This window comes from Macrobrachium rosenbergii, chromosome 29, assembly GCF_040412425.1.
Source record: "Macrobrachium rosenbergii isolate ZJJX-2024 chromosome 29, ASM4041242v1, whole genome shotgun sequence".
In the NCBI taxonomy this organism is placed as follows: Eukaryota; Metazoa; Arthropoda; class Malacostraca; order Decapoda; family Palaemonidae; genus Macrobrachium; species Macrobrachium rosenbergii.
In genome coordinates, this window is record NC_089769.1 from 4,263,778 (window position 1) to 4,280,698 (window position 16,921).

Below are 16,921 nucleotides of genomic sequence, written 5' to 3' on the forward strand. Positions count from 1 at the left end.
AAACATTAATTTACGAGCTGATACTCTTACTGAGACTTGTTGGCAAGTAGTAAAGCTTCATTATTCCTTCCTTAATTTCAATTTGTCTGAAGACTCAACTGCTGTCTTTTCAAAATATTTGGTAGATATTACTGCAGTCTATTTCTACTTGATTTCATCTGTCTTCTCAATAATTTATGTCAATGAAAAATAATGATCTATAATATGCTAACTGCCACAGAGGAGGCAGGAGCTTGTGAACTACTTCAAAATATTGTTGAACATGAAAAAGTACATAAATATGAAATGAATGAAACAGCAAGATGTCTGGGAAACCTCTGCTAACCCCAGGAAGCACAGCAGACATACATCTAACTCAACTGTCGACTGTGAGCTAGGCGCATTCAACATTCTCTTTTCAACCCTTCCAATTTGTGTGGCTGGGTCAGTTTCACAAAGAATAAAAGCTAATTATGATTAATGGGTTTCATACCACAAACATTTCATTAAAATTTTTTCTTTATCTTTTGCATTTCACAAATTCCTGTTTACATGTATAGTTAGTTAGTTATAAATGATTTGTTTAACCAGACCTCTGAACTCTTAGCTTATGGAAATTATCTACGCTAAATATCATGGAACAGTTAAAACTCATACTCACTTCAACCCTTGTTCTACATCTCCTATTTGGTAATACATGTTTGCCAGCTTTAAATAACCCTCAGTGTTGTCCTGGGTAAGTTTAGTTGTGATACGTATATCAGCAATGGCACTCATCATATCCCCAACGCCCTGATAGGCCTCTACACGCAAGTCACGCAATGCAGCATCCCACGGGCAGTGCTATCGGAAAAGAACAGAATAGGTGATCATCATCACTACTAACATAAAATTATGCACAGACATTAATTAATGACTTTTAAGAGTAGGATCATGACATTAAAAATGCAATAATCCACACAAACCACAACACCACTATCAATAATACACTATCCAAGAGGGTCCCTCGTGTTTAAGATATACATAATTGTATTCTGCTGAGGAACAGAATATTTCTATTGTTGATGTGAACACTTTCAGACATTCCTCATAAAAGAGCAACACATGACAAAACTATCTTGTTTCTGAGAAAACTGTATTAAATATATTATACTGTGTGTGTAAAATACAGGTATTAAATATAGAAAAGTGTTAAGGGAAACTGGTACAATACAAAAAACCATAAATGAACGAACATACTATGTCAATATTAAGTGCTCTCTTTCAAGTATATAAAACTAAACAGCTTTTTACAGCACAAGGATAAATTACAAGCTCATAGGAAGCAAAAGAATGCTTTTCATTTCCTAAATGACACAAAATTCCTCTGCCTTTAATGACTCAAACTGTTGCATGGGGCTGCTCATTGTGATTCTAAAGGCATAGATCTGGTCTAAAGAGATGATGATGAAATCATATTCTGGAGCCCAAACTTGTTGACTAACAAGGCACAGGCACATGTAATAGGAACAAGATAATGGAATTTATGACGTACTGTACAATAGTATTTTGCTATTTCTACCAAATTGTATACCAAAATTATTCACATTCCTATGGTACACCAATGAATAAATGATTGTATATCATGTATCAGTAATGCTCAAAAAAGTTTTAAGTTCAACTCGCTAATTCATCCCAAGTCCAGGTCTACGTGCACTCATGATTTCCTTAACTGATTTACCATTCTTGTGTGTTAAATTTGACTGATGTAAGGTATTATTTAACAAATTATTTCCTCTTTAACCATCATGGTAAATACTTCATAAAACTATAAAGTATTTACATTTGTGACCTAAATACACCACCTAACCAATTCTTAACAGGAAGAAACTGATGAAAAATGTGCATAACATATACAGTATGCTGATAAATATTGACTCTACCAACACAGTTGTCTTTTTGTTAAGATTATAAATGTAAGTCTTAACTACTGACATACAACTGTCTAACCACTTGCTTTACAACATACAATTACGTCAATATGTTTAAAGGTCTTCAATTGATTGCAGACTTTTTCTATTTCACAAACAGATACCAAACTCTAGCCCTTGGTTCATATGTTTATAACTAATGCCTTTACAACATTCCTTGATCTAAATTTTCCAAACCTAACCTGTACCTCTAAAAGGACCAAAGATTTTAGTATGCATTAAGAGAACTTCCGATATATTCTGGCAAATTTTCCCATCAAAATTACCTTGATTTTACAAAGCCCTTTCATTACCTTTTGACATCTTATAGATATATCAATATACTGTCACATTTTTAACATCCTACGAACCACATGAACATCTTACATCTGATACTGTTGTGGAACTGCAGTAAATGAATCTTCCTAAAATGATACATGAAAGACAGTCACCTAGTAAAACCACAATTAACTTAAATCTCTAGAATAACTCTTACCTCTATTACACTTTTGAGAATCAGAATTGCGTGATTGTAGCGTCCTGTTCTGACATGGGAATAAGCTTCCAAGATATCTCGTTTCAATGGTTCTATTGAGGTGTACAACCTATTAGCTTCCTCGTGGGCTGGATCTTTACGTAACTGCAAATTAAAAATGAAGGCTGAATAAGTAACGAGCTATAAATCTTTAACAACAAAGCACTACTATACATATTTAAACCAGTTTAAATCAGAGTTAAAAATACACTGTATTTTTCATAAAAAGATAAAGTAATTCACTTACAGTTTCAGTACTGCTGTTATTAATGCTGTGGTATAAGCACATAAACAAATTGAGTTTACCATAAAACTGGCTATAAGGGTGCATGAGACGAGGTTCAAATTGCTTCCAATAAAATACACCTCTATTCTAATCTCATCCACTGTCAAGTATTTTATTTCCTTTCATCTACAAGACTTTCAGAAATATCTGATACAAACAATTTTTTGTTCTACTGTAATTTGCTGGTGGTTAGCCATAGAAATACTAAATGGTTATTTCTAACAAACCAAGTATATAGCATTTCTTGCAAGTTTATTTAGGGTTCTTTAAAAATCTTGAGAGATGGTTACCAAAGCATTTCATTTTTACGAACAAGTTTCTTGTGGACAATGTGAAAAGTCCTTTGGTTTTGCATGCAATGTACTGTGATATGATGAACTGGAAAATGGAAAGGGACAATCTCTCTTAGTAATTTCACTTACCACATGTTCAAGATCAATATGAGCTTCTTCAAGCCTTCCCAATTTGACTAGAACCCCCGCTCTTTGTGCTCTAGCCGCAGTGAAGTCTGGTTTCAGTCTAATGACTTCATCCAAATCTTGGAGACCTTGTCGGGAGCGCCCAAGGGCAAGATATACAGTCGCTCGGCGATAGTAAGTCAAATAATTATTAGGGTCACCATCTGCAATGCAGTGAAATTTAAAATCAGTTATGCAATACAAAATCTACTTCTACAGCAAATCACAATACAATTTGCCTGAAAAATTCAGAGAACTTGGCTTCAAGAGATGTTTTTCTTTTCCTGTTCACTGTACCCACGCCAGTAAAAAATCCTAACTGTGTATGTACTACGACAACTACAACCAAAACTTCAGTTACAAAGTCATATCTACCAAATTATCTGGCATTGTGATGAAAGATAAATTCTGGAATGAACAATATGTGCTGAATATTCTTTATAAATGTAGTCCATCTTTATTCCAGCTTTTACTTTGTTACTGGTTGGTTATATTGTTGTTAACATTTGTCACAGTTGTTATGACTGCATGTTGGAGGAAAGGTTGAACATGCAAAAAATAATGGCTCTCGACACACTACCTGACCTCAAGTCCCTTGAAGTATAAAAGCATTCGTAATATTTTTGACCGCTTTGCTTATGCAACTACTTAAATACTGATGTTATTCATTTTTAAATGTATCACAGGTCCTGAAATGTTTGTAATCTGTGTGATGCATCCAATGCTGGGATCGTCCATGAAAAAGTTTCTTTTTTGACAGCTTTGTATTAAGAATGAACAGCCTTCCAGAAAAAGTTTTTTTAACAGCTTTGTATTAGAATATTCCAAACACAACTGAAAACATGCTGAACTGGTCTTTTATATGACAATTCCCAAAAGGGACCAGTTTCCTATATGCAGGATATTTGTCTGAGAACAAATTATCACCCATGGTCTGGGGACTGTTGCACCAAGAAGAGGGTGGATACTTGCTGGAACCAAGAGTCTCTTTCCTGGACTAGTCTTACCAAGGCCATGCTTATGTCAAAGACCATACCCCATTATTAGTAAACAAGTTAACATGTTTTTGTTTATGCGGATATTCAAATATGACATTTTTATAATAAAATAAGGTTTTATATACCAGAGTGAGTATTACCACCGTTCGGTGACAATAATATGAGAATATTAACACTATGTGGTGGTTATAAGGGCAACGGTAGTACCACCGTGTTCACTAACGATGCTTAACGATGCAGACTTTCCAAATGGATACTTTGTATTCAGCATTTAATGGTTCATCAAGATGGAGGAAGAATGCTCCTATGTCACGGACCTGTCTTCAGCATTTACTGATGTAATATCCCAGGATACATTTTCATCGTTTGAAGAATTTAATGTGTTATTCAAAAAATATCAAGAAAAAACAAGTTCCACTGAATCTGGAAACAAACGTCAGCAGCATCCGATACCAGAAGACCTTAAGTATGCCACAGTGACATTTGTATGAGTACATTGTGGAAGCCCTAAGCAACGAGGCTCAGGTTTAAGGAAGAAACAACGTTACCTTAATTGTGGATGTAATGCTTCAATTAGTTAGTGATAACAAAGGTGTACGTTAAGCATAACCATGAAGTCTTGGTTCATTTGAAGGCTTTCTATAGCCAAAACCCTGCTTGACCACGTCAGAGTTTGAAGAAGTAAAAGATGTTGTGAGAATAAATCCTGGCAATAAGCACCTAAAAATGTATGTACAAATGAAGTTTAAAAAATCAAGTTACATTACAAGATATAAGAAACCGTGAAAAGATGGTCAAAGCTGGAGAAAGTCTTACTGATGTTGAACAATTTACAGAAGTTTTACAGGATATAAAAGGAAAAGATCAAGTGGATATTGTAGTTTACAAAAATGGTGCAATCATGATGATCGCTTTCACAACGAATGAGATGGTGCAAATGTATCATCATTATCCAGAATTAATTTTCATGGATGGTCCATACAAAATTAACAAATACAATTATCCTCTTTACATGATTCTCGTCCAGGACAACCTTGGTCTAGGTTGAGAAGTCTTTTATGCTTTTTTAAGAGGTGATGGGAGACGTAAGCAAAACTGAGACCGTAAGGTTAGATAGAGATCACAATGAAATTCAAGCCGTTCGAACTGCGCTTCCATCAGCCACAATTTTGCTGTGTAAGTTTCATGTTCTCAAGTACTTTAAGAAAAAAGTATCAGATCTTGTACGTCCAGTTACAGAAAAAAATTAAATCTTTGCTAGTCAAACAACTTTCATAGCTGAAGAACGTTTTCAGTCATGTTTACAGACTTGAAAACAACGAGATTCCAGGTTGTTTCAATATATCTCTCAAAACTGGCTTGTGTGTAAAGAGATGTGGGCAACTTATTTACGAACTTCCAAATTAACATTTGGCAACGATACCAACAACCAAATTGAATCGGAAAATGGAAGGCTCAAGCATTGCTATCTTCAGCCTCTTCAGTGTCTTAATGCATTAGAAACATTATGCTGCATAACTGTTTTAAATAATGAACGAGCACATCAATTGTTGCTACAAAAATGCATTTCAGTTGAACATGGAACAAATGATCCACTAAGATCTTAGTAAGTTGTATCGCAAATACACAAAGCAAGCAGAAACTAACAGCTATGTAATTACTTGGTAAGTTACATATATAAAATCTCCAGATCAATGTGTTGGCCAGATGAGATGCTGGACAAAATTTTCTAGTATAGGCTCAAAGTGTTACCAGACCTTAAAGTAATGAAATTAACGTATAACATGCAAACGAACTTACCTAACTTACCAATAACAGCACTACTCTTAAGCGAAGCACATGAAAGTTAAACAAGATACATGAACAAATTTGTGAATGAAAATCATTAAATATCGACTCACAATAAGAGAAAAAACCAGTGATAATCCTTGAATATGGAAACCACAACTGACTCTGAAAACATCAAAAAGAGGAATGATGCAGGCCAGTGGAACATGAGCTCACTTTGCAAAGGGGAACTTTTCTTCATACAAGATCTTTCAAGTCAGTGTGAATGGAACCATTTAAATGGAGTAAGCATACTGTATGATTAACGGGTTTGCAATAAACTTGTTTCATCATAAAACATTTATTAGGATCATGCCAGAATGTTTGCAATTGTTTACAAAAAACAAAAATATATGTCACCAACAACAGAAGTTAGAAATCACTAAAAACATCCTAAACAGAAGAAACAAGGAAAAAACAATGACAAACACTTTGTAAGACACAACGCAAAGTGATGCAATAATATCCCACAATGAGAGAAAAGTACTGAGGCAAAAGATGAAACATGATATTTATGTGGTTGTGGACAACCACAGCAACTGAGACGATGTTTTACTGGAACTAATGAAAAAAACAATTGAGTGGGCTGGTCCAAGAAATGATTACCACTGGTAAAAAGGTAATCAAGTACAGTTACAAACGGTCTGCTCTCCAAATCTGAAAGGTAAGGCATGTCTTGGAAAAAAGTTTAGAATAACTTACATAATGGGCATCTGAATACCCAAAACTTTTCAACAAAAACGCAGGTAAACATATTACCTATTGCAGCATGAAAATGCGAGAGAGCATCGTGGAGCTGACCCTTCGCCAGCATTTGCACACCCATTTGCAAATGGCGATCTACTTCGGCTACGCTTGTACATTTCACTTCTGGAAAAGAATGGAAACTCAGTTATGGCCATTGCTCTGGAAAGCTTCTAGTAATGAAATGTTTTAATACTGTAACCAAAAAATTCAACAGCTTAGCCCCGATAAACTAAGTAGACCAGAAACTTGTGACCAATTTGAAAGCACAAATTCCAAAACATTTGTGCTTCTTCAGCAATAGATAATATTACTGTAACAGATATGTTGCATCAGACTGTTTAGTAGAGTGTTAAATTTACTGTATGGTATTTTATAGTAAATACAGTACAGGTTAATTTATCTGCAAATGTAAAATATCCATACAATATGTAGGCCAGTGTAGTACACGTGTTTGTGTACAAACATATTTTGTATGTATCTATGCATGCACAGTTTGCAAACATACAACATAATTAGACATTGCTAGGACTTAGCAATAATTTGGATAAAATACAAATGCCAAACTTATCAGGCCCATTGGACAAAAAATGAAGTCAACTGTTTGATAAAAAGCTCGAAAAATGTTGCAGGATGATTCATCTAGCTAATAAAACAGATAATGCAAGAAGATAAGTAAGTATATTATCAATAGACAAGTGGCTGGGCTTAGCAATACCGTAGCTGGGCTTTGAATTGCTATCAACTTGAAAACGAGTTTACAATATAAAAAATTGATTGGAATGGGGGAGGAAAGAAGAGGGGAAAAAAATGATGAGATGGAGAGAGAGAAGCAATTAAAGCAATAGTAGGATAAAAAGATAAGCAGGCTGAAGAAATAGAAGGAATAGAGAATGAAAGAAGAAAAACAGAAAAGGAAGAATAAAAGGAAAGAGCAAATAAAAACAAATACGGATTAAGAACGAAAAAATAAAAAAAGTAGGAAGCGAGTGACGGAAAAGAAGACAAGAAGGATATGAGAAGAAAGAAATAGAAAGTAATCAAGAATAAATGAATGAAAAAAGTAAGGAGGTGAGGGAGTAATGAAACGCAAAGGTATAGAAGAAATAAATGAGAATAAAGAGCAAGACAGGAAAAAAGGAGGGAAATCAGAAACATGTGAAATATGGGAGTCACATAAAATAAGGATTGAGGAATTATTCCAGGACAATTAAGACTACGGATAAATATGTAAAGGAGAATGAGGAGAAAGACAATGAGGAGACAAGTGGAAGAGCAAGAGGAAAAAGGAAAGGGAGAGTAATAGGACGAGGGAAACAAAAATTGTGCTTCATATATTAGATTTTTCATTCTAAAAATGACTTGCCCTCAAATTAATTATAAAATACAACTCTGACTGTGTTACAGAGCAATGTAGTTACTTGACAACACACTCAACATTCAATTTTCAATAGTACTATACTATATGATGCTCCATTTTACATAAATTGTAAAATAACTATAACACTATGGAGGAAACTTCATGACACAAATGTTTTGTGAGTAATTATTATTAGACTTCTGCTGATTAGTAATAAGTGAAACTGTTTAATTTCTATGTTATACTGTGCAGTGAAATTATGATAATGAACAATATATGAGCTAAATAACGTACTATAGGGCCTAGTATACACATTATTAAAGATTACATGTTTGGGGCATAGCAAACCCTAGTTTTTCCCAGTATAAAATTCTGAAAGACACAGAGTTTAAAATACTTCTAAATATTACCATTTTTTATTAAAAAAATTGTTTAAAATCTTAAGTTTTTAAGTTTTACCCTTGGGCTACTTGGTAAATCGTATTACAGAAACAGCTGTGTTTACAATCTTGGTCCTGTTGGGATGTATGCCCATCACAATCCAGTATTAAGTCTTGTGTCCCCAAGGGGGTCTTACTGCTTTCTGACCATATTTACTGTCTACCTGTTAATGATCTACCTGACTGCCTTTGGATGGTAAGAGCTATCAGAGGCACTTGAAGGAGCACAACTTTTACATGCGGAGCATGTGATCCCAGGCCTCCAAAATAAAATCATTGAGTGAAAACCTTCGGATAAGACTTATGAATAGTATTACAGATAATCCTGACCAGGAAAAACATGAGATTTTACAAAATTATGTGAGTTATGGATGCTTTTCTTAACGGACACTGAGACAAACACAAGCACTCACTCCACCAGCACAATATACACATGCAGCCGGTTATGAAGCACTTGTGATGAAATGTTGTTAAGTTATTATGTTCTTTCCAAATGTAGGAAAAGATATTTATTATCGGGAAGTTTGATATAGACCTATTTTAACAAAGGGCCATTATTTACTTACATCTGTACTGTCATTTGATTTCATCCTGGCAATCTAAACAAATTTTCATCTACACCACTTTTGTAGAAATTGAACATTTACTTAGCAAGTAATGAATCAACTATAATTGGCATTTCTTTAAGTATGGATGCATATTAAATGTGCAGTGTTATGTAGTGCCATCTGTGTACTACTTCTTCTTGCAGGAGAATGAATATCTGCACGAAGATCACATGGCTATGATATTCAAACTGAGAGACATACAGATACCCAAATGAATTCCGTAATGGGTATGCATTTCTACTTTCTTTAGCACAGTCATACGGCTTGCTTAAAAATTTATTGAAGATGCTACTTGTTTAAAGCATTACAGATGGTACTGGACTGTAAATTGGCTGCTGTACTCTTATCGGTAAATTTTCACTTTAAACCATAATCACATTCCGAATGGTTGACGAAACCAAGAAAAAAGATGGACTTGTAACACTTGGAAGAGATCTGAATGACTTTAAAGAATTTAATTCTATTCCATATGGTATGTCAGTGTCATTTGATCAACTTGATGATGGTTCTGGTATAACAGCAGTTCTTATTTCAAATAATGCAAGGTACCACAAATTATGTAGGAGTTACTGTGGTAGCTGTCGTTAAGAGGTTACATCAAAATTGAGAAACAGGTGCAGAGTACTCCCAAAAAATTTAGGACAGCTGGGAAACTGGACCCTTCAGGTTGTGATGTCAGGTTGTGTGTTATCTGTGAGCGAGAAAATCAGGACAATCTGCATAAAGTAGCTACTGACAATATTGATTACAATCTCAAAAGTTTGGCACAGTCAAGTAAAAATTTTATGTTATTTGGAAGAATGACTGTGCAAGCTGCTGATGCCTATGTAGGAGACACTTTTTACCATGTTAAATGCTATTTGCATTTACGAAACACAGCTCAGGCTGCAGGTCGTCGAACATCTACAAGCCCTACTCCACCTCAGTTTGATCCAATTGCCTGTGCTCAAATTGTGGCCTTTGTTGAAGAATCACATTCACAACTTACAAGAATAACTTATAAATATGAATTTGTGTAGAATTTTATTTCCAATTTTTTTATTTGTGTACATTTTCACATGCAATGCACCATTTTAGTGAAAAAATTAAAAATAATGAATAAATACCTTCTGCAAGGGGGTTTTCACCAAAAAAGGGGGTTAATGTGGACAATTTTCTTGGCACTCTCTAGAATTCAAAATAGTATAGTCTAACCTATGTCTGGGGCATATAGATGTGATGATTTTAGATAAATCTGCACGATCGAGTCCCTAAGCTCCCTGACTATTGGGAATGAATACAAAAACATAAACAAAATATAGTAAATATATACCATAAACATAAACAACAGGCTGTAAATATTCCAGCTGGAATCAGACAGCAGCTTTACTAAAATAGATATCAAATTTATCAGAATCACATCAAACACTACCCAAAAATTCACATTTGCCAGTCATCACGAATGGCATTGCTGTAAACTATCAAAGAGCTCACTTTATAACAATGGTCAGGCGATGTCATTTCTTGGCTTCGGGGATGAAATAGGCTAGTAGCAAACCTTCAAGAATGATTAAGTGCATATAAAAATCTGTAATTCTACAGAAGAGCTCTGTAATTCTACAGAAGAGCTCTGCACAGAGAAATCATTTATTAATAAAATGGTAAAACTGAAGACTACTACACGGCCTGGTTCCCACCAGTCGCCTACCAGAATATTTACTTCCTTGTGTTTATGCGTTTGTTTACTACATTTATGTCTACGGTTTATGCTTATGATATTTACTGTGTGTTGCTTACGATTTTACATTCATCCCCAAGGGGCTGGTACTAAACACAGCCCAAATTTTTTATGTAAACTCGTAGTTACTGAACAATACAGATAAGGGTGTATATAATGCCATATACAGGAGAGATAATCTGCAAAATGTACCATATTTTATGTTTGTGTGTTCACCCCAAGAGGGTGGTAGTAAACGCAGCTTCCCATGGAGCTTTTTTTGTAGAATTACCTCAACAAAAAATGTAACATGGCATAGCCTAACATACAATATTATTAGCCATCATTAAAAAAATGGTATTCCTAAGCAAGAGCTCCACACGGACTATTACCTTGGAAATCGAATTTTCCTATACTTTTAGTCTTGCTGATGAAGGAGGTGGTATCATTTATTGTCAGTCATTTATTATTAACCTCTTATCCCTTTGGGAACGTGGAGTTTTGGAACATTGGGAGAAATACCGTACCACCACGTTGTTGTTACATAATGGTTCCATGCATTCGCAAGTCATCAGGGAGGCATATGTTCAAGAAGGGAAACCTGTTAAAAAAGGAACTATACTAACCTAACGTACCCTAACCTAGCAGGCTGTTTTACCTAGCCAGGGGGCCCGGTGAAGGAAACTCCACTTCTTACCAAAAGCTCCCCTATAACACTGCGCATGTACGATAGCGTACAACTTCTGAGATTAATTACAGGTTAATTACAGTCGACAGACAAAAAATAATGGTAAACTGTTAATAACCAACCAAAAACTATAGGAAAACTTAATTTCCAAAATAATACTCAATGCAGAGCTCTTGCTTAGTTCTACCAAAAACAAATGCTCTGTTATAAGGCAAATATCCTAATGCCACATTACGCATCAACAAGTGTGCAGTGACACGAAAATCGCACAAAACAATTGGTAAAGACCAATTTCGGTAGAACTATGGGATTGCTCTGCATTGGGTATTACCTTGGAAATTAACTTTTCCTGTAGTATTTTGGTTACTTATTAACAATTTACCATTATTTTTCGATGGTCGACTGTAATTAACATCAGAACTGATGTGTTTCTGTGTGCCGGTCATCCTGGAATGCTATCGCACATGCGCAGTGTTATAGGGGAGGTTTTGGTAAAAAGTGGTTCTCTACACCAGGGGGGTCTGGGGGGTAGAGTCCACTGGCGGAGTCCCCGGCTAAGTAACAGGGACTGTTAGGTTAGGTTAGGTATGTTAGGTTATTATAGTTTCTTTTATAGTTTCCTTTGCCGATCCTCTCTCGAACATACGACATGACAGTCCGTGCGGAGTTACCTGTAGTTTTACCCCAACGTCCGAAGACATGAGCCTAGAATAGATGTCTTACATTATGAAAGACAATGATACACGCCATCGTTATGAGTAATGATGGTAGATTATCAAAATGTATAAATGTATAAGTTACGTCTATGCATGCCAAAAGTGATCACACAGGTCTAGGCTAGGCTATTCCTTCGAGGGCACGAAAACTAAATAGCCTAAACCTATCGAATAAACCAACCTTAGCTAATGAATATTTTGACCCGTGTTGCTTAAATCACCAAGGAAGCAACACGGCCACATAAAACGAAACCTCGAACTACGCAAGGCCTAAGAAACACTTATAAGAAAAGCCTAACGTGGGAAAGAACGAGCCCCAACCCAGGCCTCCTCAGGCACCTTATTTGGGGCACGATGCCCGGGCGTCACGGGCAGCGAAGGCGCCACTTACCCCATATATCGAAATCTAACGTGAGAAAAATAATCCACAACGAACAGGCCGTTCTCTTATGACTACTGAACACCGTCATCTTCGACAGGGTTGACAGGTATCACATCTGAATAGACGGAAGATAACAACAACACTGGCCGCCGCTTCTTCTTCTTCTTCTTCCTCCGGGATAAACAAGGCCGCTCCGAGGGCGCCGCGATCCTCCTCCGGGGGGGATCGGGGCTTCTAGGAGTCTCCGAATCCCTCGGTCCGATCGGCTTTTGTTTTCCCCGAGCGAGCCGTGAAACTAGCCGTGGTTTCTGCCCATTGGTTCAATATATACGCGGACTGTTTAAAAATGAATGCTTGCATATGCACGGGTCGATAGTCTCTATAAGGGCTCTCGTCTCACCGAAATGAGTGTTACGTCGAGGGAAATGTCATTGTCAAATTTTATAAATGGATGGATGAATGGGTATATGGACTTTACTTCAAGACGGCGCTATGTGGACACAAGTGTTCATGAAAGGAATAGCCTACAATGAAATGAATTATGGTTGTACAGAACGGAGTTACAGACACTTCGTGTTGTCATGATTTTATGAGTCACGCAATAATGGACGAATTATATTGCATTTCACCTATTTAAATGTGGTGGCGTTATATGAATCGAGTCTTTATAATAAGTTTTTAACGAAAGCTCATGAATCTGGTTTCCTACCATGACCATAATATATGTTATCTAGTGTTAGCGTTTGTAAAATATGCATTTGATTGCATCATAAAACTTTGTTCAAACGCGTACAATTGACTGACGAGCAAATAGTTTTGTCTGGCAAAATTGTGAGGACATTTTTATCACACGGGAAAAAGATTTTTACTACATGTAGGAAACACTGATGTTGATCTAAGCCGTAATTTAAGATATACTTTAGTGGCTATATATATATATATATATATATATATATATATATATATATATATATATATATATATATATATATATATATATATATATATATATATATACACGTGTGTGCGTATGTACCCGAAGAAGTATCAAAGATATGTACACACGTTTGTGCGTAAAGATATATAAATGTGCGCGCACAACATAAACTATATATATATATATATATATATATATATATATATATATATATATATATATATATATATATATATATATATATATTGTGTGTGTATATGCGCGCGCATTCATATATCATACACATACACACGTGCGTGCGCATCTTTGATACTTCGAGTACAAAACCCGTAATTATAAAATCGCATTAATAAATCTCAGGATACAGGTCACACCAATTATATAAATTCGAACGCTGGCTACGAATTAACGAGCGCTTTTCGTCATCCATTTCCATTCCGTCTACTTGAACGCAGCCTCGGTGTTTATCGGTTACTTCGGCGACGTAGTAACTTCGTAAGCATTCCTGAACTTCAAAAAGAGTAACTGACCAATCAGCGGAGAGGACGCCACTTGCAACGTGTGCATAACTCCACGTCAAGTTAGTTTAAACTGCGTTCATTTAGTTCGCATTGAAGAGAAACGTTTTTCGCTGGCTGCGTCAGCAACGGATATTTTTTGTTTCTCATGCTTTTTTTTTTTACTCTAACTGGTTTCTGAATAGTGTTTTTTATTAGAGAGAGAGAGAGAATCTCTTTTATATAAGATTCTGTCTGATATGAGTCTAATGAGATCAGCATAATTTAGGTGGCCGAGAAACTCAATCGACGAGAGGCATTGTGATAGCGTATCTGTTCTGTAGTCCACATGTTGTTTTAATATATTCATTACCATGGGCTTCTCCAGGGAGACGTCTGGGTTGGAGGGGGATGCTACCATTAAATCTCGACAGGTTGAACCAACTAAACATTGAATATCATGCACAAATGATAACAAAAAGAGACATAGTACCTGTTCTGCAAGTCAGAATTTAATGAAAAAAGTATTAGCAATGCTGTACGAAAGTGAGTAGGCCTATAATCGCAATCTCTCCTGTTCAAATCAGATATATCATTGCTTGCAATGATTTCAGTTACTGGTGATCCTTGGAAACGACTGATTCAAGCTTAAAATGCTATTGAGGTTTCCCGTGTGAAGATCAGATTTTTCTTCCTCTGATTTATCATCTTTAGTAATGATTTGCTTTTTATTACTGAAAATGCATAAATGTGTCAATCTGAACTTAAAATCTGCATGACTTTAAGAAACTCTTAAGATGACATTAAAGACGTATATTCAAAATAAAAACTGAAGAATAAGTCCCAAACTGTAATTTACGAGTGGGACCAGCCAGATAGGCCTATATAATGGTCATTAGGTGGACATAACTAATTGACATCGCCTTCTCCATAGCTTGAGAACACCACCCCCATACACCAAAGCTTTATGTTCCCAGCACCATAAATTTGAGAATAACTACTTTATAATGTAATTTCGGAGTTCTTTATATAAAAAAAGAACGTGCCATGTTTCATGAATAGATTAAAACCGCACAGCAAGAATACAAAAGTGAAAACTGACTTCTTTACTTCGGTTTTGCAGGAATCGTGATGTTACGTCAAGGAAAACAAACGAAGCTGGTATTGCGAAGCAAAACCTGGAAAATACATACGAATAAAGTGCAGATAAACTAATAAATATCACGAGCTTTATTAAGTTTTAGCTTAATGTTTAAGATTTTTCGTAGGCATAAGCATTTACTGTATCTGTACTGCTAATATCAGTTACGTTATCAGAACCTTCGGTGATCGTAAAAGTTTAATACAACGAGTCCTCGAAGTACATACAGCATGATAAATGTGAGGAAGAGGAGAAAGTATCCCCGGGACGAATATGTATGTTGAAGGGCGCCGTTGTAAAGACAAAGCCTAATCCCTAACCCCGAGGTTGTGCTGTGGCACTGGAAATCTTTGGTAATCCGAGTCAATATACTTAAACAACCACAAACAAAGTCGATATCAAACGAGCAAGGGAGCCGTTGAAAAGGTAAATCCAAACTACTACAACCGAGACTGTTTTTGTTGAGATCTTTTTCATGATTGTTGTATTTGTAACTGGAACTGGGTTTACTTACCATGAATATAAAGAAGATTAAAATGTTTAAAGATATATATGTTCAGGGTATACATTTCCTTAAATGACCATTATTGTTCACGTTTGGTAAAAGAGTGATTATTTTTTCTTCAGAATTCTTTTTCATTTACTTGGTAATTTGCTTTCTTGCTTTGTCAACAAAATCCCTATCATATCAGTCTCTGCAAAAGCAAATGTCAAAAGTGCCAATTCTTAGTGAAGTTTGCCCTCACCATATACTTTGTAGGATTTGAGAATTACATATTAGGTAGGGTGGCAAACTGAGTCGTAGCTAATACCAGTGACATTGTGAATCTGTGGGACTACTTACAGTGGGAAAAAAGCTTCAAGAACACAGCTGCTTCATTCACATATAAAAGCAGCTCAATAGAGACACTTCTCTCAGTACCTCCTCAAAGGTAGTGTTCCTTTCCATTCTATGATAGATGACGCAGTATCTAGTCCTGATCATGACCGGTTAACACTACCAGGTCCAGTTTCTTGCTGATAGATCTCCAGCTATACAGTGGGCTGAGTGTCTGCCCAATTTATATGGGCCAGCATGACCAAACTGGATAGCAGTGTTTCTTTTCTTGGTGTATTAGAACTTCTTCTTGTACAGGTACATCAAGGAGGGAAAGGATGACTCTTATCCACAGCAGGGTCCATCACGGGAGCGAAAATATAGCTTCTATGGAAAAAAAAATTCCTCGCCTAAGGCCATACACATAGGCCTATTGTCAAACGAGTCTCAAAGAGTGGGTCTCGTCACCACCTTTCTTGTAGAACCACCTAGGTTATCTATATTCCAACAGTGGATATGAAAAACAATAAAATCTGCCAGTTTTAAGCAATCAGCAACTTTATTTCTTAATGACAACATTATAGGCAGGAATACAATGAAAGGTAGGTGTATAATTTGTAAATGTATTAATATCACCAACTAATATATAAACAGGTAAAACGGTTCATTAGAACACATGAAATAAAACGTGGTCAAGTCCCATTCGTTACTTGGGAAATATAACTAACTAAGATTTATGTAAATAATGAAAATGCATTAAACTTTTGCTCAGCTATATGATAAAACTATTATGTTTTGCTAAACAGAAAATTTTCTACGATCTGCATGGAATAAAGAAATATCTTTATAAAACTGACAGGAAA

At 35.7% G+C, this 16,921-nt stretch overlaps 1 protein-coding gene across 1 annotated transcript in view; it reads right to left on the reverse strand.

The window, feature by feature from the left end:
- Positions 1-12,930, reverse strand: part of P58IPK (dnaJ homolog subfamily C member P58IPK) — a 29,501-nt gene extending 16,571 nt beyond the window's left edge. Inside the window, exons 1-5 of the mRNA XM_067130831.1 lie at positions 12,676-12,930; positions 6,792-6,902; positions 3,172-3,371; positions 2,425-2,568; positions 641-822 (exon numbers count right to left, since the gene is read on the reverse strand). Coding sequence (XP_066986932.1) covers positions 641-822; positions 2,425-2,568; positions 3,172-3,371; positions 6,792-6,902; positions 12,676-12,754 — 716 coding nt within the window. The 5' untranslated portion in view covers positions 12,755-12,930. The remainder of the gene's footprint in view (positions 1-640; positions 823-2,424; positions 2,569-3,171; positions 3,372-6,791; positions 6,903-12,675) is intronic.
- Positions 12,931-16,921: the final 3,991 nt, after the last annotated feature.